A 26,951-nucleotide genomic window follows, 5' to 3' on the forward strand; every position below is an offset into this window, starting at 1 on the left:
TTGTGGGAAGCGGGGAGGAGGGCGGCTCGTGGCTCACAGGAACCTGCAGCCTCCAGCCCGAGCGGGTCTGCTCGCACGCAGCCTGGCCAGCCCCGCTCCTCCTGCACCGGATCCCTCCCCCTGCCCCCGCCCGCCGAGAGCGCCGATCCCCGACCCTTCTCACCCCCAGCCGCCCCCCCCCCTGCATCCAGTCCCCGATTCCTCCCTCCCCCTACCCTGCACGGCGTGAGAGCTCCGATCCCCGATCCCCCCCCCCCCCCCCCCCCCCCCCCCCGCAGCCGGCAAAAGCCTCGATCGCTCACCCCCCCGAGAGCTCCACTCTCCCCCTTCCACCTGACATCCTTAAGCACTCTACTCCCGGATCCTGAGCCCCCCTGCACCCCCCGAGAGCTGCAATCCCCGATCCTCCAGCGCCTCCCGGGAGCTCAGATCCACGACCCCCCTGCCCGGAGGCCGGAGCCGGACATGTGGGCGCTGAGCGGCCGCGGCGCCCTGCTGCTCGCCCTCCTCGGGGCGGCGGTGGCGGTCCAGGAGCTGCCCACGAACGGGCTGAACGGGCACAGCCTGCACCCGCCCTACTTCAACCTGGCCGAGGGCACCCGGATCTGGGCCACGGCCACGTGCGGAGAGGAGGAGGGCGGCCGAGCCCTGCCGGACCTGTACTGCAAGCTGGTGGGGGGCCCGGCGGCGGGGGACCCCGGGCAGACCATCCAGGTAAGGGCCTGGCTGTGAGGAGGGGCGGGGCAGTGTCCCTGGAAAGGGCATTCGGGGGGGGGAGGTTCTCAGGTAATGTTTGCCCCCCCCCCCCCCGAAAGAGATGTTGAGAGGGTGGGGGGCAGGGCTGGATTTAAGATTCTGGTGCCCCCAGGCAGAGGATCAGGGGGAGCAGAGCCCTGTACCTGCCTCTGCTCGCCCTTGCCCCCCCCCCTCCCCCTCTCTGACTCGCCCCCTCTGAAAAGCGCTGGGCCGGGGGAGCCCGGGCCCGGAGCAGGTAGAGAGCCGCGCGCCCTTGCAGATTCCGGGAATTGTTTTGCTGTTTTTTTTCTGCCCCTCTTTTGCATTCCTCTTCGGGAAGTGGCACATTCAGGGGATTTCACAACCCATCGCGCCCCGACGGCACAGGTTTACTTTCCGGTCCCTGCGATGTTCATCTGGAAAGGCTTCCCTGAGCCCGGGTGACCTGACAGCACCCCCCCCCCCCCCCCCCTCGGTCGGTGCAGCGGGAAAACTGCGGAACAGGAGCCCATGGCTTGCAGCTCCGTAAGGGGAAGGGACTTCCACCGGAGCATGGTTTGCAGCGGGGACCGAGCTGCGGGAACCGGGCTTTCCGGAAGGCGCTGACAGGGGGGCAGCCACAGCAGGCAAACTTGTGCTGGAGGAAGCCCCCGGGGAGCCGCAGCTTTGGCGGAGAAGCTTCTTGCCAGTTTCGATTCGGAGCCGCTCGCTCTGCTTCCCAGCAACTCTTCGGGAGGATGAAATCATCCGCGGGCCCACACCGCAAGCGGGTTTCACCTTCCCGCAGCTCTCCACCTCCTGGGACTGGCCGGGGCTTTCCTCCTGCAGCAGGGGACGTGCATGGCTGACATGAATATGGCATCTCTTTTTTTAGGGGTGGTTCCTGCTTTCCGGACCACCATGCTTATTTATCCTTTCAGATAGTGGCTAGACTAGGGGACAGTCCATAAAGTGAGCAGATTTAAAACAAATTGCTGAAAATATATATATATATATATATATTTTGCTGGGTGCAGAATCCAGCTGTGGAATTTGCTGCCAGAGAGGATGTGGTGAAGGCATCTGGCATAGTCGGGTTCAAAAAGATTTTGGACTAAGGAAAGCCCCTGCTTTATCTCTGGGTGTGAGCAACAGGGAAAGGACCTGCCAGATACCTCCCGATGACCCAAACTGGCAGCTGAAAAGCTGGGCTCAGCTGATCTTTGGCCTGATCCAGCAGGTCACCTCTTTATATTCTTATATGGTTCTGGTACATGGACTCACACGCAAGGCTCGTACATTTGGCAGGACGCAGTGTGCGAGGAGCAGCAGCCGGTGCTGTTGTGTTACTGGGTACGGGGTCAGCACAGTCACTGCCGAAAGTAATTTCATCTGCCTGCCCGAGATGTGGTGCTGGATGGGCTCAGTAAGAGTGTGGGGGGGTCAGCACGCAGAGCCCTCCCCCCGGGCTGCACGTCAGCTGGCACAGACCCGAGCCAGGCCTAAAGCTCTCATTCCCAATCATTTGGTAGAACGAAACCCTTCCTTCCTTACATTTTTTGACCGAGAGCTGGATCCAGGCCTGCACTGGGCCCGTTGGTGCCGTGAAGCCTGCGGGTTCCTCGCCCTATTCTGCTCTCCTTCCAAGTCAGGCCAAACCACTGCAGCGGCCACAAACCGTGACCCCCCCCCCCCCCTGGCCTCCGCGGCATCCCCCAGGCCCACGATAGCAGTCTGCCGAGCCGTGTGTGTGTTTGTGTGCTGAAATCAAGAGAAAGAAAACGAATTCCCCCAAAAGCAAAGCTGTGGGGTGAGCTCCTGATGCACCCCAGTGAGACAGCTCGGGCGTCCATTTCTCCCGCTCTCTGGCTTTCAGATCCCAGGGAAGGCCTAGCTCCGCGAGGAGGGGAAGTGTTGGCAGGATGAGTTACTCGTGTGGTGCAGCAGCCAAAAATATGCAAAGTGAAGACCGGGCTGCAGCTCAGGGCGATGAGCCAGTCCCCTCCCTTCAATCTGAGCTGAAAGCAGTGAGTTAATTTCTCCCTCCATGCAGGCGCAGAAATGTAATCTCCTTTGTGCAGAAGTTTAATTAACTTAGTTTGCAGATCAAAGCTTTTACAGTGATTGGATTTCCTTTGCATGCTTTTTTTTTTTTTTTTTAATTTGCCACTTGTAGTGCAGCAGGAAAGCTGTAAACGCTGATCCCGCCGAACCCTAACTACATCCCCGGACTCTGGCGCAGTCCCTGCCCATCACGGCGCCATCCGCCTCAAACTGAAACCAAACCAAGGAGCTTCACTTAAATGATCTTTTAAAAAAGAATGTTAAGATATCAAAGCCATTTCGTTTGGCCGAGCCTGATATTTCTTGGGGTTTTGGTTTTCGATTCTGCACTGCAAAAGCCGAAGTGCAGTGTGCGCGCCTCCTGACCTTTTTGGCTCGGATTAGGCGCGAGCTGAGGACGATCCCTTCTTCGGCCTTTGACTGAGATTGGGAATCTGCCTCCCGGCCCACCCCTCGGGGACCCGATTCCAGTACAGCCCCATCGGCAAAGCAGGAGGAGTAAAGCGTCCTTCTAAAGAGTAAAAGTTCTTTGCGTATGAAATGGCTCACAAAGAGAGAATAGCAAGAAGACCATCCCAGAATTTAAAGCTGGAAAAGGTTCCAGGAGCCAGGTCACCTGTGCAAGAAAAGCAAAAAATCAGACGAAGGGAAAAGAAGCAAAAAAAGTCTGAAAACTAAAAAAAAAAAAATCAAAATAAAAAAAAAAAAATCAAAACACAACAACAATAAAAAGTAAAGGAAAAGAATTGTCCCTGCAGCTGTGGTAGAGGAATGGGATGCAGGCCAGCGGCTCTGAGGTGAGAGTGCCTGAGTACCACCGGCTGGCAGGGTCGCCTCCTTTGCACTATCGATCTTCCCTCAGGCTTGCGTAAAACACTGAGTTTTAAGGACACTCTTTAGCAGGGGGATTCTCTAAGGAACCCCCCCCCCACCCTGAAAAAAACAAAACAGGTTCTGGGTCGGGATCAGCAGTGCTCCCCAATTTCTTTTAGTTATTTTGTCCTGTTCATAAACTGCTTTTTCCAAAAAAAAACCTCTCCCAGTGATGTATGCCACAGAAATACAATACAATCATACAACGATAAATAAGATACAATGCTTGAAATAAAACAAATTAAATAGAAAACACAGGTGCCGATATTCAGCGACAGGTAACCGGGCGAAATGGCGCCCTCTGAATACCCGGCTGCGGTCAGCAGCTGCCACGTAACCGGCTAACGTCTTACCCAACTGAAAACTGAGGGGTGGGATCCAGGGCGGGGGCACTTGTCTGGCTAACGTAACTGGATAAGTGCTGATACGCAGCAGCGTTAGCCAGGTAAATCTAGGACTTTTATTTATTTATTTATTTAGAAACTTTTATATACCGGTATTTGTGGGGACATCATACCGGTTCACATAGTAACTGAAAGATTGGAAAATACATTGCAACAGGGGAATGTAACTGGGCGGGGGAAGAACAGAAAGGCAGTAGGAAGGATAGGAGAACAAGAAGGTAATAACCAAAACAATTTACAATGAAAGTCTCCTTAATAAGGAGGTTACCTGAAAGGGGACTGCGAGGGGGAGTGGAAGGAGTTATTCTGTGTAAGCATGGTTGAACAGGAGAGTTTTTAATTTCTTTTTGAATTTAAATGCACAGGGTTCAAGTCGCATGTGGACAGGTAGTGTGGACATGTGGACAGGTAGTGTATTCCAGAGACTTCTATTCAGTTATTCTAAAGTTGGCCGGCTGTCAGGCCGATACAGTACAGTGCGCTCTTGACGGAGCGCACTGTTAGCCGGCATTTGGATGTGCATTTTCGACGCGCTAGGCTTTACCCCTTATTCAGTAAGGGGTAATAGCGCGTCCAAAATGCGCGTCCAACCCCCCCGAACCTAATAGCGCCTGCAACATGCAAATGCATGTTGATGGCCCTATTAGTTATTCCTGCGCGATACAGAAAGTAAAATGTGCAGCCAAGCCGCACATTTTACTTTCAGAAATTAGCGCCTACCCAAAGGTTGGCGCTAATTTCTCCGGGCACTGGGAAAGTGCCCAGAAAAGCAGTAAAAACTGCTTTTCTGTGCACCCTCCGACTTAATATCATGGCGATATTAAGTCGTAGGTCCGGAAAGTTTAAAAAAGTAAAAAATAAAAAAAAAAATTTAAAATGGGCCTGCGGCTGGCAGGTCGAAAACCGGACGCTCAATTTTGCCGGCGTCCGGTTTCCGAACCCGTGGCTGTCAGCGGGCTCGAGAACCGACGCCTGCAAAATTGAGCATCGGCTGTCAAACCCGCTGACAGCCGCCGCTCCTGTCCAAAAAGAGGCGCTAGGGACGCGCTAGTGTCCCTAGCGCCTCTTTTTACCGCCGGGCCTAATTTAAATAAATTAACTTACTCTATCGTGCGCACAGGAGAGTGTCTTGAGCGCGCGCCCGCTCTCCCGCGATTGCACTGTATTGGCCCGTGTGATAGCTGAGTGTATTCAGTGGTGCGGCTGTGCCACGGAATATCTCACCAAGTTAGCCAGATAAGGTTGATCTGGCTCAGTTGTGCAGCTGGATAGAGGCTGAATTCCGGCCCTCTCCCATCTCTGTGGAATTGTTTATCATGAATGTAAGACATGGCACCACTACGTAATGTATTTAACCATAACCTCTTGTCTTTAGATCTGCATCCCACCTTACTGGTTTAAAAGGTTACCCAGAGCCGCTTGCAGACTTAACAGGCATTTAGGAAATACAATATATTTAATGCCCTCTCAATCCCAGAGCACTGTACAAACCTGAAATATAATGTTCAAACTCAGTTTGGAACAACCACGTTTTTAAGATTTCCTTAAAGAGGGGCTAATCATGAGCTAGAGGTAAAGCTTTAGGCATCGCGGTACCACGCAGAGCCTGCATCCCTGTGGTGAGCACGTTTGTGAAGATCACGGAGATAGGGCGGGCCCTGATCTCTCATCCCTGGGATCGCTAAAGCAAGCAGCAGCTTAAACTGGCATCACATTTTAATTGGTAGCCACCAGTGCAAAGGCCTCAAGGCTGATATAAAACGGTCCGTAATACAAAAGCCCGTTATTAGCTGGGCTGCAGAGTTTTGAAAACCGAGTGCTCTCAGCCTGGGGTATGGAAGTCCACTAGGCAGTGCATTGCCCTAGTCTGACCTAGACATGATGAGGGGGGGCCATGTACCGCACTCCCAAAACGTTTGAGGTCGGCAGCCTGACGTGACATGGCCTGGCTCTGAAGGACATTAGAACTGGGTCCTTTCTCCAACAGTGGCCAGGCCCCGGCCGCCCGGAAGTACCTGGCAGATCCCGATGTGAGAGTCCATTTCATGCCGCTCTCTGCAGGAATTAAGATGTGGGGGAACCAAACTCCATCTGACTTGAAGCTGATTATTTAAGGACTCCTCCTCCTCCTCCAAAACCTTGTCCACATCTTTTTTTTTTTAAACTAAGTTGTACTACATCGAGCAGCAAATTCCATGAGTTAATTGTGCGTTGAGTGAAAACATATTTCCTTCAGCTTCTTTTCAATACGCTAGGACTAGGGAATGTAACGTTTCATAGTGTGAGTAAGCGTTCCCACACCTGATGTGATAAAGCTCTGTCAGGTTCCCCTCTGCGTCATCTCTTCTCCAAGCCTGACGAGTATTTCTTCAGAGGACAGTCAGGCCATCTCCATGCGTCTCTTCTCTTTTGAGATGGGGGCGACCGGCTGTACATTATTATAGTCCCAGTTTTGCTTTCTCTTCTGAGTGATTCCTAACATTTTATTTGCTTTTTTTTTTTTTTTTTGACAGCTGCCACACACTGAACTGAGTGAGGATTTTAACATGGTCTCCACAGTGACCCCCAGTTTCTTTTTCCTGGGCGTTAACTCCTAATGTGAAGCCGACTTTGCGTGTATATAGAGTTAGGGTTGTTTTGCTCTTTGTGCATCACTTTGCATTGTTAGATGCCCAGTTCCCCAGTCTCTTAAGTCCTCCTGCGTTTCCTCACTATCAGTTCATGTTTTGAGTGCTTTGAATTATTTTCTGTCACCTGCATATTTGATCACCTCGTTCACTGCCTCTTTTCCAGATCATTAATGAATAAGTTAAACAGCACTGGTCCCAGTACAGATCTCATCTTCATTTGGAAAACTGACCATTTGGAGCTCTCTCTCTGCTATCTTTAACCAGTTACCTCTCCACTGCCTCCTATCCCACGACTCTGTGATTTCCCGAGCACTCTGTCATGGGGTCACACCTTACCCAGGGTTTTCATACATTTCTTGTTTATGAGAAACATCCTCTCTCTATATATATAATCACGCCTTTTAGTGTTTTGGGAAACTCCTCTGTCCTGACTGGTTTCCAGGATTATTATTGCACTGCCATTAACAAACCCTTCACTAGGGCTTTACCAGATTAATGATGAAAGCCTTCCATGCACCTGACAGAGGCAGGGGCAGCTAAGGTCAGAGCCCCCCAGGTCCTCCCGGCCACCGATCCATCGCCCACTGGGGACAAGGAGGGGGCCGAGACGGAGGCGGCTCTGGGTTTTCTGTCACCTGCTGGCCTCTTCCTTGTTCCCTGGGAGGGGCAGATCCTGAAAGCTCGGTGGGAGGCGCAGACATCTGATAGTTACCAAAGGAGCTTCAGTGAAGCAGAAAAATAGCAAGAGCTGAAGGCCTTCCCTTCCAAAGGTTGCCTCTGTAGCACAGAAATGTAAACCGGGTCTTGCAGATCGGATCTCTGTCTCCCCCCCCCCCCCCCCCCCCCGCCTCTGAGTGCTGCTGGCGCAGGTCACCTCACCCTTGCGTGCCTGCGTTGGGCAATGCGTCCTTCTCCCCTCTTCCCTGTCGTGCAGCGTCCTGCCCCTACTGCGGCTGCCTGCTGGCAGGGTCTGAGGCGTCACCACTGCAAAAGCTCCTGGCCTTCCTCCTAGCATGAAAGGCGTCCCGGAATTCAAAATTATTGGAACCATTTTTTCTTTGCTTTGCCCGTTGTCCCGGAGATGAAAGCCTCACAGATGGATAGGGACCGCCATTTCCAGTTTTTATTTTATTTTTCCTGGGAATTTCAACCTTTGGAACAAAAAAAAAAAATCAGTGTAAAAATGACTTTTCCACTGATTTTTTTTTTCTTGTGTGTTATAAGAAAGTCATTCTTCCATGATTTTTTTTTTTTGTTTTGTTTTAACATCGAAATCCCCGGGAAAACCTAAAACAAAATCTGAAAGGGAAGGATCCCTACGGGCGGAGTTGTGATTGCGGCCTTGCACTGACCGCCTACGCGTTTCTTCTGAACAGGGGCAGTACTGTGACGTCTGCACGTCGGCTGACATCGATAAGGCGCACCCCATCACCAACGCCATCGACGGCACAGAACGCTGGTGGCAGAGCCCTCCCCTCTCCCGCACCCTGGAGTACAACGAGATCAACGTCACTCTGGATCTCGGCCAGGTAAGGCGCCGCCGGGCTGCGGTATGAACCTTGAAGGTGTTTCTTGAAATGTTCTTGGCGTAGATTGGCGTTTCATTTCTCCCCGCCTCATGCTAACGGGAAACGTCTCTTTTGCCGAAGACGTGGACTGAAAGCGTAGGTGGACGTCAGCGTCAGCTCGCTGTGCGTGGCAGACGTGCCCCCACCGATGCGGTACTGTTTGATGTTGTCGTGGGCATCCTACCTGCTGATTCTTGTCCCTCTAGATTCATTTCTGCTACCGAACGATTGATTTCCCTTCCTGGAGACTCGTTCGCTGTGCTAAGGGAAATCTTCCTGTTGAAATATGTCGGAAGCGAATATTCGCTGTACCCGCGTGGCGCAGACTCCCGTGCATGTTACCTCGTGCATGGCGGTTTACATGCCAAGCCGCTGCTGCTGCCTGGGGAGACGGCTGCGAAGTCCGTTAATCCGGACTGAGCCCCGAAGCAAAGTGGGGAAAAGATGGATAGAGGCAGGAAGCCTCCTGATGCCTCCTGCACTCTGCTAGTCACCTGGGGGATGTGCCAATGGATGGTTTTAAGTGCAAATTGCTACTTGCTCTTCCATCCTGAGATTGGGAGTGAACGCCCACAGCCCCGGGCAGTGACGTGCTAGTTAAGGGCTCCTGTTACGCTCTAGTTATAACTTGAGTTGCGGGGGAAAACATCTGTCTCCTGTGCCTAACACGTAAAGGGTTGAAAGCGGTGGAGGATCTTCATCTGGATTAGAGGAAGATTCCCTGCTGAAGCCCGAGGGTAGAAGCTGCTGACCTTTAACAGCACTCTGCTCCTGGGTGCTGATAGTCTGGGGTGGCAGCTGAGCAGTTTTATGTATTTGCTGCTTCAAGAAAACAAAAGGTAGCAGTTCCCTATAAACCTTCCAGTTTTCGGCAAGGTCCAAGCGTCCCTGCATCTTGTAATGCAGCGGCGTTCGCTTCTGGTCCCGGAGGGCCACAACTGGGTCGGGTTTTCAGGATATCCCTAATGATTGTGCAGGAGTGAGATTTGCATGTGCATCTATCTCATGAGGGATACCCTGACGACCTGCCCTGTCTGTGGCCCTCCGGGACTGGGAGTGAATATCACTGTTATAGTGCGTTAGGGAACCCTTTAATGCAAGGCAATCCCCTGCTTTGCTGGAAGCGGGCCCCCTGCCAGACCTCTCCTCGAGGCCTGACCCCGGCAGTGCCCGATTCGAGGAGAGCCCTGGGGGAGACTTGGGCTTGTTTTCAGCAACTCGGGGAGGGGCGAGGCAGTGCCTGCAGCTACGCACGCGCGTCTTCTGCCACTGAAAGGCGATGGGGGCGCGGGAGCCCTGTGACTTTATACAACGGCTTCGTGGCGCGATGCAGTCTGTCGCAGAGGAAAGAAATCCGTGAGAGCACTTAAAAGGCCCAAAGAGTTCCTTCCTCCGCAGAGCTCGAGCAGTTCACCCGCACATCTCGGAAATGTCCCTGCAAACGATGCCAAGTGAAGCAGCAGCTGAGGAGGAGGAATGCGGGGTCAGAGGCAAGGCCGCCAGCGGCTGCTTCCCCAAGCACCAGCCGACTCCTTTCTATGCTGCTCCCCGCCGTGGGCGCGCGTACCTGCGTATGGTTTAATGTACGCCGCTAGCACATAAGTAGGCTCCTAATTCTAAGAGGTCGCTCGAGCACAGCCGGCGCGCGTGCATGTGCCTCAGTGGCTCTGCTCCACCAGCCTTGGACTCAGGCCCACCCCAAAGAGAGGGGCCCAACACCACAGCAGTGCGGAGATGACCTGCCCGCGGGGATTCCAGTTCCCGCAGGCACAGGAGCAAAAAAAAAACCAATAGCGGCGCGGTTTTGACGTGCTGGCAGGGATCCCCCCCCCCCTTGCGGGGCACATGAGCAGAACCGCAGCGGCGTGTTCAAGATTTGCCTGTGAGGGTTCCACCCCCTGTGGGCTGACCAGGACCACGACGGCCTGGCAAAGAATGGCCCTGGAGAGCACCACCTCCAGCGGCCTGAAGACGACCACAGGCTGTGAAAGGGAAGGGAGGCGGAGTGAGAATGTCTCACTCCCTTGCTCCTCTCCCCCCCATCTCTTACCTTTCCACCTGCCTCACTCAGCTTCTCTTCCATTCCCTCCTACTGAGAAGGGAGGGGAAGAAAAGGGAACTGAGCTAAATAAGTGGAAGGGAGGGGAGGGGAGGGGGTTGTAAGTGAGGGGAGGTGTGAGAGGGAAGAAAAGGAAAGGGATGGAAGAGGAGTGACTGAGAGGAAAGGGGGTAAAGGAGGGAAGGAATTGAAGGGAAGGAGGAGCGAGTGAGAAGGAAAGTGATAAAGAAAAAAGGGAGGAATAGTGACAGGGAAGAAGAGGGAAGGGGAGTGAGAGAAGTGGAAGGGAAGAGGTGAGAGAGAGAAGGAATGGAAAGGAAATGGAGGAGTAATGAGAGAGAAGGGGGTAAGAGGGGAGGGGAAGTATTGAAAGGTAGGAGGAGTGATTAAGAGGGAAGGGGAATGAGTGAGTGAGGGGGAAGGAGCAGGAGCAAGGTTGGTAGTGAGAGACTGGTGGGGGTGGGGGAACAGTGAGGGGTGAGTGTGAAACTGCTGGGGACTGGAGGCAGTGAGGGGTGAGGGGTGACTGTGAGACGCTCATTTCTCGTATGTGTGTGTGTCTGTGTGAGAGAGAGAGAGAGAGCATGGGGGACCTGTGTGTGTGTGGGAGCCTGATAATGAGAGCCAGTGTCTGTGTGTGTATGTGTGTGTGTGTGAGAGAGAGAGAGAGAGAGCATGGGGGGCCTGTGTGTGTGTGTGTGAGAATGAGAGCCTGTGTGTGTGAGAGAGAGAGAGAGAGCATGGGGGGCCGGTGTGTGTGTGTTTTGTGAGCCTGAGAATGAGAGCCGGTGTGTGTGTGTGAGAGAGAGAGAGAGAGCATGGGGGGCCTGTGTGTGTGTGAGCCTGAGAATGAGAGCCGGTGTGTGTGTGTGTGAGAGAGAGAGAGAGATTATGGGGGGCCTGTGTGTGTGTGAGAATGAGAGCCTGTGTGTGTGTGTGTGAGAGAGAGAAAGCATGGGGGGCCTGTGTGTGTGTGTGTGTTTTGTGAGCCTGAGAATGAGAGCCGGTGTGTGTGTGAGAGAGAGAGAGAGCATGGGGGGCCTGTGTGTGTGTGTGTGAGCCTGAGAATGAGAGCCGGTGTGTGTGTGTGAGAGAGAGAGAGCATGGGGGGCCTGTGTGTGTGTGGGAGCCTGAGAATGAGAGCTGGTGTGTGTGTGTGTGTGTGAGAGAGCATGGGGGCCTTTGTGTGTGTGAGAATGAGAGCCTGTGTGTGTGTGTGAGAGAGAGAGAGAGCATGGGGACCTGTGTTTGTGTGTGTTTGTGTATGTGTGTGTATGTGTGAGAGAGCCTGCATATGTAAGGGAGGAAGGGAAGAAGATAGGAGGAGAGAGAAGAAGCAGAAAGACAAAAAAAGACCTTGAAAAAAGAATTGGGAAAGTGTAAAAAAGACAAGGTTCTAGGTATCTTTTGTTTTTTTTGTAGGGTTTTGTGTTACGTCACAAAATGTTTAGCAGGTGAGGTGCTGAGGTGATACCAGTGCTGAGGTGATACCAGAATTTGAATATTTTTAGTTTTGCATGTTGGGTTCTAATGTGAACTGGCCTAGTTCTTCTGCTCTGCACTCATTCTTATGATTATTGCTGTTTTGTTGTAGTTCTGCTGATCTCTGCTTTTCTAGAAAGGATTCATGAAAGAATACATTGGTATTTATTTTATTACACAATTGATTGGATGTGATGCTGGAGGGGAGGGTGTGCAGCCGGCCCGCGGTTGCCCTTCGCCGGGGACGGTAAAAGCCCTTTCCCCAGCAGACCGGAAGGAGCAGCTTTCCCGGCGCCTCGCAGCGTTCCCCTGTCACGGGCAGCAGAGAGGTGCCCCCGGGGCAGCCGGCTTTGTGGGGGAGCGTGAGCCCTGGCTGGGGAAAGGTCAGAGGTGGCCGAGGCAGGGGATCTGGAATGAATGGCTGGGAGGCATTCGGAGCGGCGGCGCCGGTGTGACGCCTGCCTCTGCCTTGGCCTGCCCTGCGTGCAGCTCTGTCTGCCGGGCTCGTTGCTGTTCTCTCTCTGATTAATGCCCGGGACTTGCTGCTTTCTCCCGGGTAAGCGGAGGGAGTCTGGGTCCCACCCTTCCCGTTCCTGTGGGTTTGCTTTAACGAGGTAGCTCAGCAGGGGGGTTAATGATGGGGGGTCACCAGGCCCTGGGCTTGGTTGTGTCCTGTCCTGACCAGAGCATCTGAATTCCCTTTAATTGCCTAGAAGAGCAAATAATCCCTGGGGGCGCGGATGGACCCTCCCCTCCTTGTCACTTTCATCCAGTGCCATTAATGTCCTCGGGAGACGAAGAGACTGGGGCGGGGGCCTCGCCTTCCACCCCAGCACCTGCCCCTTCCGTGCTGACCGCCATTTATAACGGGGGCGGGGGGGATTCAAAGCCGAGGCGTCCCAGGCTTCCTCCAGCCCGGCTCCGTCTTCCTTCTCCGGCGCCCCCGGCCATTGCAGCCATCATCCTCGGAAGGCGACGCAAGCTGTGGTCCCCCCCGACCCGTAGGGCGTCACGGTTGTGCAAGAGCTGGGATGCTCCCTGCCCCCAGTGGCCCTGAATGCCGCCTCCTCTGCCAATGTATGGAGCAGGCGCCCGTGTCTGGAAACGTCCGAGCCAGATTTCCCCGCACGGCAGTGCAGTGACCAGGCCATCGGGTCAGCCCCATGCTGGCTTTCCAGTTCTTGTTAGAGTAAATCGACTTCAGTTCTTGCCTTCTGTGACTTGGAGGCAAATCTAATTTCTGCTGTTGTGCTTTTCCCTTTGGGCGATGCTGTCAGGTCAGATTTGCTGTCCTTTAATTAATGCAACACTCACACACACACACTCACACACACTCACACTCACACACACATACACACACACTCACACTCACACACACACACTCACACAAATACACACACTCACACACATACACTCACACACTCATACACACTCACACTCATACACACTCACACTCACACACACTCACAAATACACACACTCACACATACACACTCACACATACACACACTCACACATACACACACTCACACACACTCACTCACACACACATACACACACACTCACACACACACATACACACACACTCACACTCACACATACACACACACACATACACACACACACATACACTCACACACACTCACACACACATATACACACACATATACACACACACTCACTCACACACACACCACACTCACTCACACACACACACACTCACACACACATATATATTTGCTCATTTTGTCCAAAATCTCATTCCTGCTGCAGCTCACAGCTCAGTAAAATACAAACCGGTCAATTTTTAAAAGCATTGCTTGCGCAAAAAAGGCCATGTGCACGCACCCATAACCGTGCACGCATCAAGAAGAAGGGGCCGGGTCAAGACTTGGGCGCGTAAGACCGCCTTGTAACAAAGCTGAGCCTGTTATCCGCGTAACTTTACTTCCGGCCCTGTGGGGAGCGCGTCTGGAGATCTCGAGGTTTAGGGCTTTAGCACAGCGGGAGGGTTCGCGGTCACGTGGGGGGAGGGGCTTGTAGGATGAAGAACCAGAGGGGTCTTGAAGGCCTCGACATGAGCTGGGCAAACTGCTGCACTACCTGGATAAACTGATTTTTTTCCCCTCGCGCGAGCAGGTTTTAAAATCCAACTGCGCACGCGTGCAAGAGCCGCCGAAGCCCTTGCCGAAATACGCGCGGGAGGGGGTACTTTAAACGATGCGCGCTATCGTGCCAGCACAATTTAAAACCGCAGCGTCCCTCTGCGTGCACGCCGAAACGCACGTTTATGGCGCACGCGCGTTCCCTTTTAAAATTACCCCGGAAGTGTGAGGTGTGTGGCAGCTTAAAGACGCCTCTCAGGCTCTGGCCCCTTCCACCCAGGGGTCGTTTCTGTTCCTCTCTGCTTTCCGCCCACACTTCTTCCGCATGCTCTTGAGGTCCAGGTGCTTCGCCGGCCTTCCTGATCCCCAGACCCGCTCCCCTTTCACTCAGCTCCGGTTCGGGCTCGGTGCCTTGGCCACTTGCACTGTCTGAGCAATAAGTTGAGAGTGAAATAATCCTTCCAAGCTCCCCGGGACCGGCTGATGCTGGAGACAGAGACGATCGTTTTGCTGATTTAAGCAGTCTGAGCAGGGTGGCAGGCGGATGCCACATTTTTCGCAGCCGGCGCTCGTCTATAAAACCCCTGTTCCAGAAGTGGAAAGTTTAGTCTGCTGCGTTCTCGCGGACCTGTCGGCCGCAATGTGCCCTGCTCCGCGTTGTGACCGCCGCGCCGTTTGCCGTCGCGCGTTTTTCTGCCTGGCGCGCCGTGGGCTTCCGGGGGCCTGTCCTCCGTGCATGGCGCCCCCGGTGCCGTGCACGCTCGCACGCGCTGCGTTCATGCGTTGCCCCGGGCTACCGTTCTCCAGGGCTTTATTCTCCACGGACGGCAGAGTCCTGGCTCCCCCGCCGTGCAGGTTACAGCAGTGCACCAAAGCCCTTTGTCAGGTTTTTTTTTTTTTTTGTTCTGTGCCCGGGCCCTGATTTATGTAATGGTTTTCCCCTTGATAAATCACCGCTGAGCCTCCGTCACCACCAGATGCTCTCTTCCTGTAACCCTGGGATGTTAGAATTGGTTCCCGTCTGTGTGTTCTTCAGTTTTGAGTGAACAAGTTCCGCTTCGGCCGCCGTGGGCGTCCAGATCTGAAGGCAGGATTGCTGTGAATTTTTTGGCCCGGTCGGAACCGCCTTCACCGGGCTCCCCTCATTCCCTGCAAGCCGGAGAGGGGGGGGGGGGTTTCCCATTTTATTCTCCCACCCTCCCAGCACCGCCGTGAAACGCCCCGATCATGGTTCCCCCCCCTCGCCGGAAGCCATGGGCCCTGGTCCTGTCCAGTTTGAGGAACAGGGGCCCGGCGGGCGAGGGCATGAAACCGGGCCCTCTCTGGGCACGGTGCTGCCACGGAGCCACAGGCCTGGCCCTTAACCACAGCCACGGACTCAGAGATCTCAGGCCAGCTCTGTGCTTTCATTCCTGACTCCTAGTTTTAGGGCCTTGATTGCTCTCCCTTTGGGGTTTTCTGTTTTGCCAGCCGTGATAAAAGTCTCTGCAATTGTCTTCCAACGTGTGTAGGATAAATAAGAATTATTAACGGCCGGATGGTAATCGGGCAGTGGTAAATTGCTGTAGATAGATGAGAAGACGAATTCTCAGTAGTGCAGCAGTAGGACGTTAGCTTTCGGGTCCCATGCTGCCCGTTTCTTGTTAATAGTTTTCTCACCCACCCTGGGAGAGGAGGGGACGTTCTGGGGCTGGAGACCTCCTGCCTGCCAGGGCCAGGGGAAACGCTGTCCTTGCCCCGTGTGCCCGGACGTCAGAGGCGCATTGTTCTGCGTGCGCTGAATTGCTGACCTGAGGAAGAGCTGGGAAGTGACGCTGGCGCTGAGAGGGGAGCTCGGTGCAGCAGAAACCCACCCGCCCTGCCTCGCTGGCCTCTCCTTGCAGAGAGTGAGAGAGACAGGAAGGTAAAGAGTTCAGCCAGGGGCAAGGTCACCGAAGCTCCTTGTGTTTCCTCATCCCGCACTGGTCCCCGTTTGTTGAGTGCAGCACCGTGCCTACAGCCTTGCGAGATACGCGCGGTACTCCCAGGAGTGCCTGAGCTGAAGAGCTCAGAGCCTGCTTTTTGGGTGCAGGGCGGTTAGTTGACCTCCACCCCTCTGGAGAGGGGATCACGCTGTCATCCCAGAGAGCCGAAGGGCAGGTGGGGGCAATACTTTCTCCTCATCCCCATCAAACACAAATCTACAGCTCTTCCGCTGTTATAAAGCCGACATGAGTGGGACTAGGACTAAACTCTTGCACTGAGTCTGGGGGAGGGGTGGTGGGTGCTTGCCCTGCTCCTCAGTCTGACCGCTGAGCGCCACTCAGCCCCTTCCTTTATTCATCTTGCTCGTAGCCCGTTCCCTGGCATTTCTGCCCTGCCCTGCCTCTTGCCTCCTCCCCACGCCCTTCCCTCTCAGAATGCAGTTGGCTTCCCCCTGGGCTGGGTGGGCTCAGACCTGGCCACAGCGTGGAGCAGGCAGCCCACGGGCTCCACTGCAGAACAGGACGCCCCCACCCCCGTAGCTCCTCCTGGCCCCAGCTTCAATAAGCAGAGCTGAGAGTCTCACCCCAGCTCCTCCCGTGATGTCCGTGGCACTCGCAGGTGGCAGCGCTCGCTGGGGGTACTTACTGTGAGACTATCTCAGGGGGGTATCAGAAATGGCTCAGATCTCCTGCCAGGCCCATTCCCTTCTTCCATTTCTGCTCGGGCGGCCGCTGGCGTTTGCAGGCCCCGGAGGTGATTGAGGTTTTCACGGGGCGTCTGATAAACCTGCCTGCTGTTTCCTGTGACGCCTGCACGTTGCTCTCGCCATAAAACCCGTACTAGCGCTGTCCATGACTCTGCTCGTTATTTCTTTTTTTTTTATTCTGACATCCATGGCTTCCTCAGGCCTTGGTCCCTGAGGGCTCGGGCTGATGTTCTTCACAGCTGGCTTGCCTCTTCCTCACTCGCATCAAGTACGGAGATTGGGTGTTAAACTAGAATGCAGGGAGGCAAAGGTTAACAGGCAAGACAAATAGGAAGCTGATACCTTGTCACTGGACCAACTTAATTCATTTCTAGAGCAGCTTTTAGGAGTCAAAACTCCCTTCCATAGGTCAGAACAGAATAAACAAAAGCTGACGAGGTCCGTATTCAAAGCAGTCTGAAATTCCCGCCTGTTTAACTGCCCCTGAGTTACCCAGCTAAGTCGTTAGTTGCCTGAAAACTTAGCCGGATAAGTTAGGGCTGTCCAGGGGCAGAACAGAGTTAGCCGGATGACTAGGCCAGAATACACAATATTCAGCATTATCTGGTGTCCGATTAACATTAGGAATGCCTAAATTATGATTACCTTAGCTGGCCTTATTTAAACTATGAACCGTTGTGACGGCACCTACCTTAACGACGGTATAGAAAAGACTTTAAATAAATAAAATATAGCCAGCCAAGTAGAAACCTCCCCCCCCCCTTCTGGACTTGCAGGCCTGATCCACCACACCTTCAGCCCCTTGTGTCCCTGTGAGTGGACTCTTGCATTTAATGCTTGGCCTGCCTCACCAGTACAGCCTGCCTCTTCACATGTTCTGCTCTAAGGAGGAGCAGGAGTAGGATCCCCCATGAAGGTGTGGCCTTGTCTTTGTGTCCCTGTGAGTGGACTCTTGTGTTTAATGCTTGGCCTGCCTCACCAGTACAGCCTGCCTCTTCACATGTTCTGCTCTAAGGAGGAGCAGGAGTAGGATCCCCCATGAAGGTGTGGCCTTGTCTTTGTGTCCCTGTGAGTGGACTCTTGTGTTTAATGCTTGGCCTGCCTCACTGGTACAGCCTGCCTCTTCACATGTTCTGCTCTAAGGAGGAGCAGGAGTAGGATCCCCCATGAAGGTGTGGCCTAGTCTTTGTGTCCCTGTGAGTGGACTCTTGTGTTTAATGCTTGGCCTGCCTCACTGGTACAGCCTGCCTCTTCACATGTTCTGCTCTAAGGAGGAGCAGGAGTAGGATCCCCCATGAAGGTGTGGCCTTGTCTTTGTGTCCCTGTGAGTGGACTCTTGTGTTTAATGCTTGGCCTGCCTCACCAGTACAGCCTGCCTCTTCACATGTTCTGCTCTAAGGAGGAGCAGGAGTAGGATCCCCCATGAAGGTGTGGCCTTGTCTTTGTGTCCCTGTGAGTGGACTCTTGTGTTTAATGCTTGGCCTGCCTCACCAGTACAGCCTGCCTCTTCACATGTTCTGCTCTAAGGAGGAGCAGGAGTGGGATCCCCCATGAAGGTGTGGCCTTGTCTTTGTGTCCCTGTGAGTGGACTCTTGTGTTTAATGCTTGGCCTGCCTCACCAGTACAGCCTGCCTCTTCACATGTTCTGCTCTAAGGAGGAACAGGAGTAGGATCCCCCATGAAGGTGTGGCCTTGTCTTTGTGTCCCTGTGAGTGGACCCTTGTGTTTAATGCTTGGCCTGCCTCACCAGTACAGCCTGCCTCTTCACATGTTCTGCTCTAAGGAGGAACAGGAGTAGGATCCCCCATGAAGGTGTGGCCTTGTCTTTGTGTCCCTGTGAGTGGACTCTTGTGTTTAATGCTTGGCCTGCCTCACCAGTACAGCCTGCCTCTTCACATGTTCTGCTCTAAGGAGGTACAGGAGTGGGATTCCCTATGAAGGTATGGCCTTGTCTTTGTGTCCCTGTGAAAGGACTCTTGTGTTTAATGCTTGGCCTGCCTCACCAGTACAGCCTGCCTCTTCACATGTTCTGCTCTAAGGAGGAGCAGGAGTAGGATCCCCCATGAAGGTGTGGCCTTGTCTTTGTGTCCCTGTGAGTGGACTCTTGTGTTTAATGCTTGGCCTGCCTCACCAGTACAGCCTGCCTCTTCACATGTTCTGCTCTAAGGAGGAGCAGGAGTAGGATCCCCCATGAAGGTGTGGCCTTGTCCCTGTGAGTGGACTCTTCTGTTTAATGCTTGGCCTGCCTCACCAGTACAGCCTGCCTCTTCACATGTTCTGCTCTAAGGAGGAGCAGGAGTAGGATCACCCATGAAGGTGTGGCCTTGTCTTTGTGTCCCTGTGAGTGGACTCTTGTGTTTAATGCTTGGCCTGCCTCACCAGTACAGCCTGCCTCTTCACATGTTCTGCTCTAAGGAGGAGCAGGAGTAGGATCCCCCATGAAGGTGTGGCCTTGTCTTTGTGTCCCTGTGAATGGACTCTTGTGGTTTTTTTTTATTCTTTATTTGTAAATTTTCAAAATACATTATCCAATTATTAACATTGAATATTATTGAAGAAAACAAGTATACATTTTATTTTATACATACAACTCTAATAATATAGGATCATAATAAGTCACCTGCTTTCTAGATACCAAACAAAGGGGAGCTCCTCGAGCAATTTTATAATACAACTTATGTTAATAGTATTTACTCACTATAACAGAAAAGAAAACAGAGTATAAATCCTACTATCCAGTATTATTTATAATTAATAAATTGGGTATTAAGCTTCCACATTTCGGTTCCTCCGCTCTTCCAAAAATCTCTCTAATTGAGATGGATCAAAATACACATATTTCACTCCATCTACCCGCATGACACATTTGCATGGGAATCATATCATAATTTGAATTCCAAAAGTTCTCGCAATATTAGCTAAAGTTATAAATCTTTTCCTTCTATCCTGAGTTTCTTGAGCCACGTCTGGATATACCCAGATTTTTTGCCCCAGTTACAGAGAGTTTCTTTTTAACATAAATGATTTCAAAACTCTGTCTCTATCTAAAGACATTGCAAATTTCACTATAAAAGTACCCCTCTGTTCTACTTGGGAAGCAAAAGATGTTTCTAATAAATCCGTGACATTAAGGGACATATCTTGTACCATTTGTTCTGTTGTTTTCTTTACATTAATAAAATATGCGCTAGTAATCAATGGAAAATTATCTGGTTGCCATGTCAATATTTCACGAAAATAATCTTTAAGCTGCTCTTTTGCAGAGATCATTTTACATTTGGGGAAATTAACAAACCTCAAATTAGGATATCTAACAGAATTTTCCAGTGACTCAACTTTTCTTGTAAGTGCCAACTCCCCCTGTATTATTGTAGATTGTACATTCTTAATCGAAGAAACATCTTCCTGAACCTTAATCAGAACTGACCCATAGTTTGTTACCATGGGGTTTAAGTTTAATAGTACATTTTGCATGTCTTTAATATTACTATTTAGTTTCATAATATTATTCTGTAACATATTCATAGCATGCCATAACATTTCCATAGTCACTGCTTTAGGACTTCCACGCAAGGCCTCAGGCATAGGAGATGAAAAATCTAAATTAATTTGCTCCAGGTTGGCATTGTTTCCTACTAATGGGTTCAATACCCCTCCTTTTGATGGTATTGAGGGACCAACAGCCATCCATCGGTACTTAAGAGAACCTAATAGCAGAACTGCTCACTCACCTGTACCCTGAGCCTCCATACTCACCTGTACCCTGAGCCTCCCTACTCACCTATACACTAAACTCACATACACCTCAACCCTAAGCTCCTACACTCACCTGTACCCTGAGCCACATACTCGCCTGTGCTCTGCTCCTATACCCACCTGTACTCTGAGCTCCTGCACTCACCTGTCCCTTGACCTCACACTCTCATCTGTACCTGAGCTCCAGCGCTCCCCTGTACCGAGCCACATACTCGCCTGTGCTCTGCTCCTATACCCACCTGTACTCTGAGCTCCTGCACTCACCTGTACCCTGAGCCACATACTCGCCTGTGCTCTGCTCCTATACCCACCTGTACTCTGAGCTCCTGCACTCACCTGCCCCTTGAGCTCACACATTCAGCTGTACCTGAGCTCCTGCACTCACCTGTACCCTGAGCCACATATTCACCTGTACTCTGCTCCTACACCTACCTGTACTCTGAGCTCCTGCACTCACCTGCCCCTTGAGCTCACACATTCAGCTGTACCTGAGCTCCTGCACTCACCTGTACCCTGAGCCACATACTCGCCTGTGCTCTGCTCCTATACCCACCTGTACTCTGGGCTCCTGCACTCCCCTGTACCCTGAGCTCCTGCACTCACCTGTACCCTGAGCCACATACTCGCCTGTGCTCTGCTCCTATACCCACCTGTACTCTGAGCTCCTGCACTCCCCTGTACCCTGAGCTCCTGCACTCACCTGTACCCTGAGCCACATACTCGCCTGTACCCTGCTCCTACACCCATCTGTACTCTGGGCTTCTGCACTCACCTGTCCCTTGAGCTCACACATTCAGCTGTACCTGAGCTCCTGCACTCACCTGTATCCTGAGCCACATACTCGCCTGTACTCTGCTCCTACACCCATCTGTTTTCTGAACTCACATACTCACCTGTACTCTTAAGCTCCTGTACTCACCTGTACCCTGAGCCACATACTTGCCTGTGCTCTGCTCCTACACCCACCTGTACTCTGAGCTCCTGCACTCACCTGCCCCTTGAGCTCACACATTCAGCTGTACCTGAGCTCCTGCACTCACCTGTACCCTGAGCCACATACTCGCCTGTGCTCTGCTCCTACACCCACCTGTACCCTGAGCTCCTGGGCTCCCCTGTACCCTGAGCTCTTGTAGTCACCTGTAGCCTGAACGTCTGTACTCACCCTCTGTGGAGTAGGTACCATCTCTATCTGTACAGCGCTGTGTACGTCCGGTGGCACTGTAGTCACGACAAGTGCTAGTTAGTAGGTAACATGGTTCTACCTCTGAATTGCTGGGTACTTTGTCCAGAGCTATCTTTCCCTCAGCCCAGCCTTGCGCTCGCTGCTCCTGCTGGACATCTCATGGCCATGACACCCTCTTTTGTCCGAGGTGAGTCCTGATTAAAGCTGCCGTCTGTGCTGCGCGGCTCTGGCGTCGGTCCTGCAGGGAAAGATTTCAGACCTGATGCTCCCTGCACTTCAGGAGACTCAGCAGAGCCCCCCACCCTCTACCCAACTGACCAGTGATTTACTGTTAATAAAATAAAAACTCTGCTAAGCCGGGGCCCTATGTTTTTATATAATTATGCCCCTGGTGCTGTCATCGTTGCAGCTATAATTTAACCCAAGAAAGGAAAATATTTTCTTGCAGCATGGTTGGAAGGAGATCCTGTTGTGATAAGATTACAGTGTTTGAATTTCAGGAAGCGGTGAGCCCTATACTTAGGGAAATCGGTTTCCGGTGCCTGCGGAACAAATTCTCCGGACACCCTGCTTAATGGAGCTTCTGAGAGGGAGGGGGGGTCTGCCTGTCAGTGCTCTGGTCCCGGAGACACGGCACGTTATATGGGGGGGTCAGAAAGATGGATGTGTTAAATCATACCCCCAGCGGTCCTCGCTGCTGCCGTGCGGCGTCAGGACGAGGGTGCAGACCGGGTGCCTCCTTGGGCTCTGGGTTTTTTTGTTCCTGCCGAGCAGGTGCGTGCCGCAGGTCGCAGAGCGGAGGCAGAGCCCGTCACCTGCGTGTGGGGGGTGCCTCTCGCTGGGCCGGGCCGGCGTCCCCTCTCCAAAGACTTCCTTGTTAACACTCGTCGTTATCCACCGGTGGGGGGGGGGGGAGGGGATCGGGGTTACCCCCTGCCGCGCTCCGGGATCAGAGCTGTTTACACCGGAGTAAAACTTTTCCTTTTTTGAAATGTTTCCCATTTTCGTTTTTTTTTTTTCACTTTGTTAATTTTTTCGTTTTTTCGAAACGAAATAATAAAAAAAAAAAAATGGCTGCGCATCCCCTCGTGTTTGATAACTTCAGGTGGCCTCGGCACGACCGGGGTAAGAGTTACAGGGGCCACGCTTCGTAGAGCTTACTAAAAGCTAAAAGGAAGAAGCAAAGATAGGAGAGCCGGAGCGGTGATGTGGGACCCCCCCCCCCCCCATGCCTGCTTCTCCTCCTCCCACTCCCGCCCTTCCTCGCCCTCTGCCGGTGCTAAGGCTGAGTGGGACTGGCGGGAGGTCCCGGCCTTGGCACCTGCCGCTCTTCCGGCTCTCTCTCTCTCTCCGCTGCATTATTTTATTAACAGGCTGAACGGACATTTCCTTTCTTGTGGCAGCTCTTAACTCTCTGTGCGCTGTGGAACGGCAAGGAATTGATGCTCGGCCTAATCCTGGGAGCGCTGGGGCTCAGCCTGGCAAGGAATTGATGCTCGGCCTAAGCCTGGGAGTGCTGGGGCTCAGCCTGGCAAGGAATTGATGCTCGGCCTAAGCCTGGGAGCGCTGGGGCTCAGCCTGGCAAGGAATTGATGCTCGGGGGATGCTCGGCCTAAGCCTGGGAGTGCTGGGGCTCAGCCTGGCAAGGAATTGATGCTCGGTCTAAGCCTGGGAGTGCTGGGGCTCAGCCTGGCAAGGAATTGATGCTCGGCCTAAGCCTGGGAGTGCTGGGGCTCAGCCTGGCAAGGAATTGATGCTCGGCCTAAGCCTGGGAGTGCTGGGGCTCAGCCTGGCAAGGAATTGATGCTCGGGGGATGCTCGGCCTAAGCCTGGGAGCACTGGGGCTCAGCCTGGCAAGGAATTGATGCTCGGCCTAAGCCTGGGAGTGCTGGGGCTGAGCCTGGCAAGGAATTGATGCTCGGGGGATGCTCGGCCTAAGCCTGGGAGTGCTGGGGCTCAGCCTGGCAAGGAATTGATGCTCGGGGGATGCTCGGCCTAAGCCTGGGAGCGCTGGGGCTCAGCCTGGCAAGGAATTGATGCTCGGGGGATGCTCGGCCTAAGCCTGGGAGCGCTGGGGCTCAGCCTGGCAAGGAATTGATGCTCGGGGGATGCTCGGCCTAAGCCTGGGAGCGCTGGGGCTCAGCCTGGCAAGGAATTGATGCTCGGCCTAAGCCTGGGAGTGCTGGGGCTCAGCCTGGCAAGGAATTGATGCTCGGCCTAAGCCTGGGAGTGCTGGGGCTCAGCCTGGCAAGGAATTGATGCTCGGCCTAAGCCTGGGAGTGCTGGGGCTCAGCCTGGCAAGGAATTGATGCTCGGCCTAAGCCTGGGAGTGCTGGGGCTGAGCCTGGCAAGGAATTGATGCTCGGGGGATGCTCGGCCTAAGCCTGGGAGCACTGGGGCTCAGCCTGGCAAGGAATTGATGCTCGGCCTAAGCCTGGGAGTGCTGGGGCTGAGCCTGGCAAGGAATTGATGCTCGGGGGATGCTCGGCCTAAGCCTGGGAGCGCTGGGGCTCAGCCTGGCAAGGAATTGATGCTCGGGGGATGCTCGGCCTGAGCCTGGGAGCGCTGGGGCTCAGCCTGGCAAGGAATTGATGCTCGGCCTAAGCCTGGGAGTGCTGGGGCTGAGCCTGGCAAGGAATTGATGCTCGGCCTAAGCCTGGGAGCGCTGGGGCTGAGCCTGGCAAGGAATTGATGCTCGGGGGATGCTCGGCCTAAGCCTGGGAGCGCTGGGGCTCAGCCTGGCAAGGATTGATGCTCGGCCTAAGCCTGGGAGCGCTGGGGCTCAGCCTGGCAAGGAATTGATGCTCGGGGGATGCTCGGCCTAAGCCTGGGAGCGCTGGGGCTCAGCCTGGCAAGGAATTGATGCTCGGCCTAAGCCTGGGAGCGCTGGGGCTCAGCCTGGCAAGGAATTGATGCTCGGGGGATGCTCGGCCTGAGCCTGGGAGCGCTGGGGCTGAGCCTGGCAAGGGGACTGGCAAACGCTCTCCTGTTTTGAAGTGGGAATAGTAGAACAGTAGCATCTTCATTTCGGAAAGGAACCCCCTCCCCTCGTCTTTTTCATATTTGGTTGCTTCTGCAGTTTTCTTTATGTGGTTTGATTTTTGTAGTGAAAAATCTCCTAGCTGAGGTCGGCGGTGTAGCCAGCACTGATTATTTTTGCGGGGGTCCAAGGTTAACAGGGGTGGGCAGTCGGCAGCTTACAGGTGCGAGTCCTCTTCTCCATGAATAAGGCCTTGGAGTGCACCTGACAAACAATTTCTAAGGAGTCTGCAGCAGCCGTCATGCACATGAGTGAAACTTAACAGTATTTTAACTTATTTCAAGCACTTACCAACATTAAAAATGCCTTATTAATCTGTATTCATTTCATATTTATTGTAGCTTATAAATACGCAAGAATATCAGGTGAAAAGCAAAGAACACAAACATCACATCCAGTCAATCATGTAATAAAATAAATACCAATGTATTCTTTCCAAAAAAATGCAGAATATATCAGAGCTACAACAAAACAGCAATAATCATAAGAATGAGTGCAGAGCAGAAGAGCTAGGCCAGTTCACATTAGAACCCAACATGCAAAACTAAAAATATTCAAATTCTGGTATCACCTCAGCAAAGCAAAATCCTTCCACTGCTTCTCTCTCCTCCTATATTCTTCCCTCACACACATACACACTCACACATACACAGGCTCTCACACTCAGGCTCCCACACACATACAGGCCCCCCCATGCTCTCTCTCTCACACACACACACAGACACACACAGGCTCTCACTCTCAGGCTCCCACACACACATACAGGCCCCCCCCCATGCTCTCTCTCTCACACACTCACACACACCCAGGGTCTCACTCTCAGGCTCCCACACACACATACAGGCCCCCCCCCATGCTCGCTCTCTCTCTCTCTCTCTCTCTCTCACACTCTCACACACACGCAGGCTCTCACACTCAGGCTCCCACACAAATACAGGCCCCCCCATGCTCTCTCTCTCACACACTCACACACACGCAGGCTTTCACTCTCAGGCTCACACACACACACACAGGCCCCCCCTGCTCTCTCTCTTTCACATGCACACCCCAATACTCCTCACTTACAATCCCTTCCCTTCCACTAATTTAGTTCAGTTCCCTTTTTTCTCAGTAGGAAGGAAGTGAAGGGAAGCTGAGCGAGTGAGGCAGACGGAAAGGTAAGAGATGAGGAGAGACATCCTCACTCCTCCCTTCCCTTTCACGGCCTGCCTCCCTCACCTCCTGTCACATCATTGTGGTTGTCTTCAGCCTGCTGGAGGTGGTACTCTCGCGGGCTGGTTTTGCCAGGCCGTCGTGGTTCTCTTCAGCCCGCGGGGTGAGGAACCCTCTCCCGGGCACGTCATCGTCACGCCACTGCAGTTCTGCTCATGTTCTGGGGGGGGGGGGCGGGATCCTGGCGGGCACGTCATCGTCACGCCGCTGCAGTTCTGCTCATGTGCTGCGGGGGGGGGGCGGGATCCTGGCGGGCACGTCATCGTCACGCCGCTGCAGTTCTGCTCATGTGCCTGCAGGGGGGGATGGGCGGGATCCTGGCGGGCACGTCATCGTCGCGCCGCTGCAGTTCTGCTCATGTGCCTGCAGGGGGGGTGGGATCCTGGCGGGCACGTCATCGTCGCGCCGCTGCAGTTCTGCTCATGTGCCTGCAGGGGGGGTGGGATCCTGGCGGGCACGTCATCGTCACGCCGCTGCAGTTCTGCTCATGTGCCTGCAGGGGGGGGGGGGTGGGATCCTGGCGGGCACGTCATCGTCACGCCGCTGCAGTTCTGCTCATATGCCTGCAGGGGGGGGGGCGGGATCCTGGCGGGCACGTCATCGTCACGCTGCCACGGTTCTGCTCATGTGCCTGCAGGGGGGGGGGGGGCGGGATCCTGGCGGGCACGTCATCATCACGCCGCTGCAGTTCTGCTCATATGCCTGCATGGGGGGGGGTGGGATCCTGGCGGGCACGTCATCATCACGCCGCTGCAGTTCTGCTCATATGCCTGCATGGGGGGGGTGGGATCCTGGCGGGCACGTCATCGTCACGCCGCTGCAGTTCTTCTCATATGCCTGCATGGGGGGGGTGGGATCCTGGCGGGCACGTCATCGTCATGCCGCTGCAGTTCTTCTCATATGCCTGCATGGGGGGGGTGGGATCCTGGCGGGCACGTCATCGTCACGCCGCTGCAGTTCTGCTCATGTGCCTGCAGGGGGGAGGGGGTGGGATCCTGGCGGGCACGTCATCGTCACGCCGCTGCAGTTCTGCTCATATGCCTGCATGGGGGGGGTGGGATCCTGGCGGGCACGTCATCGTCGCGCTGTCACGGTTCTGCTCATGTGCCTGCAGGGGGGCGGGATCCCAATGGGCACGTAATCATCACGCCGCTGCAGTTCTGCTCATGTGCCTGCAGGGGGAGAGGGGG

The 26,951-nt window shown here is 53.7% G+C and overlaps 1 protein-coding gene across 5 annotated transcripts in view; it reads left to right on the forward strand.

Annotated features, from left to right (window-relative positions):
• Window positions 1-237: 237 nt before the first annotated feature.
• LAMA5 (laminin subunit alpha 5) overlaps window positions 238-26,951 on the forward strand; it is a 241,584-nt gene continuing 214,870 nt past the window's right edge. For 2 of the 5 annotated variants that reach the window (XM_029611754.1, XM_029611755.1), the window contains exons 1-2: window positions 243-714; window positions 8,062-8,214. In XM_029611754.1, coding sequence (XP_029467614.1) covers window positions 466-714; window positions 8,062-8,214 — 402 coding nt within the window. In that variant the 5' untranslated portion in view covers window positions 243-465. Of the gene's footprint in view, window positions 715-2,447; window positions 2,742-8,061; window positions 8,215-26,951 lie in introns of those variants that run through there. The other 3 variants (XM_029611751.1, XM_029611752.1, XM_029611753.1) reach the window with 3 other exon arrangements.

The sequence above is a fragment of the Rhinatrema bivittatum genome, chromosome 8 (assembly GCF_901001135.1).
Source record: "Rhinatrema bivittatum chromosome 8, aRhiBiv1.1, whole genome shotgun sequence".
In the NCBI taxonomy this organism is placed as follows: Eukaryota; Metazoa; Chordata; class Amphibia; order Gymnophiona; family Rhinatrematidae; genus Rhinatrema; species Rhinatrema bivittatum.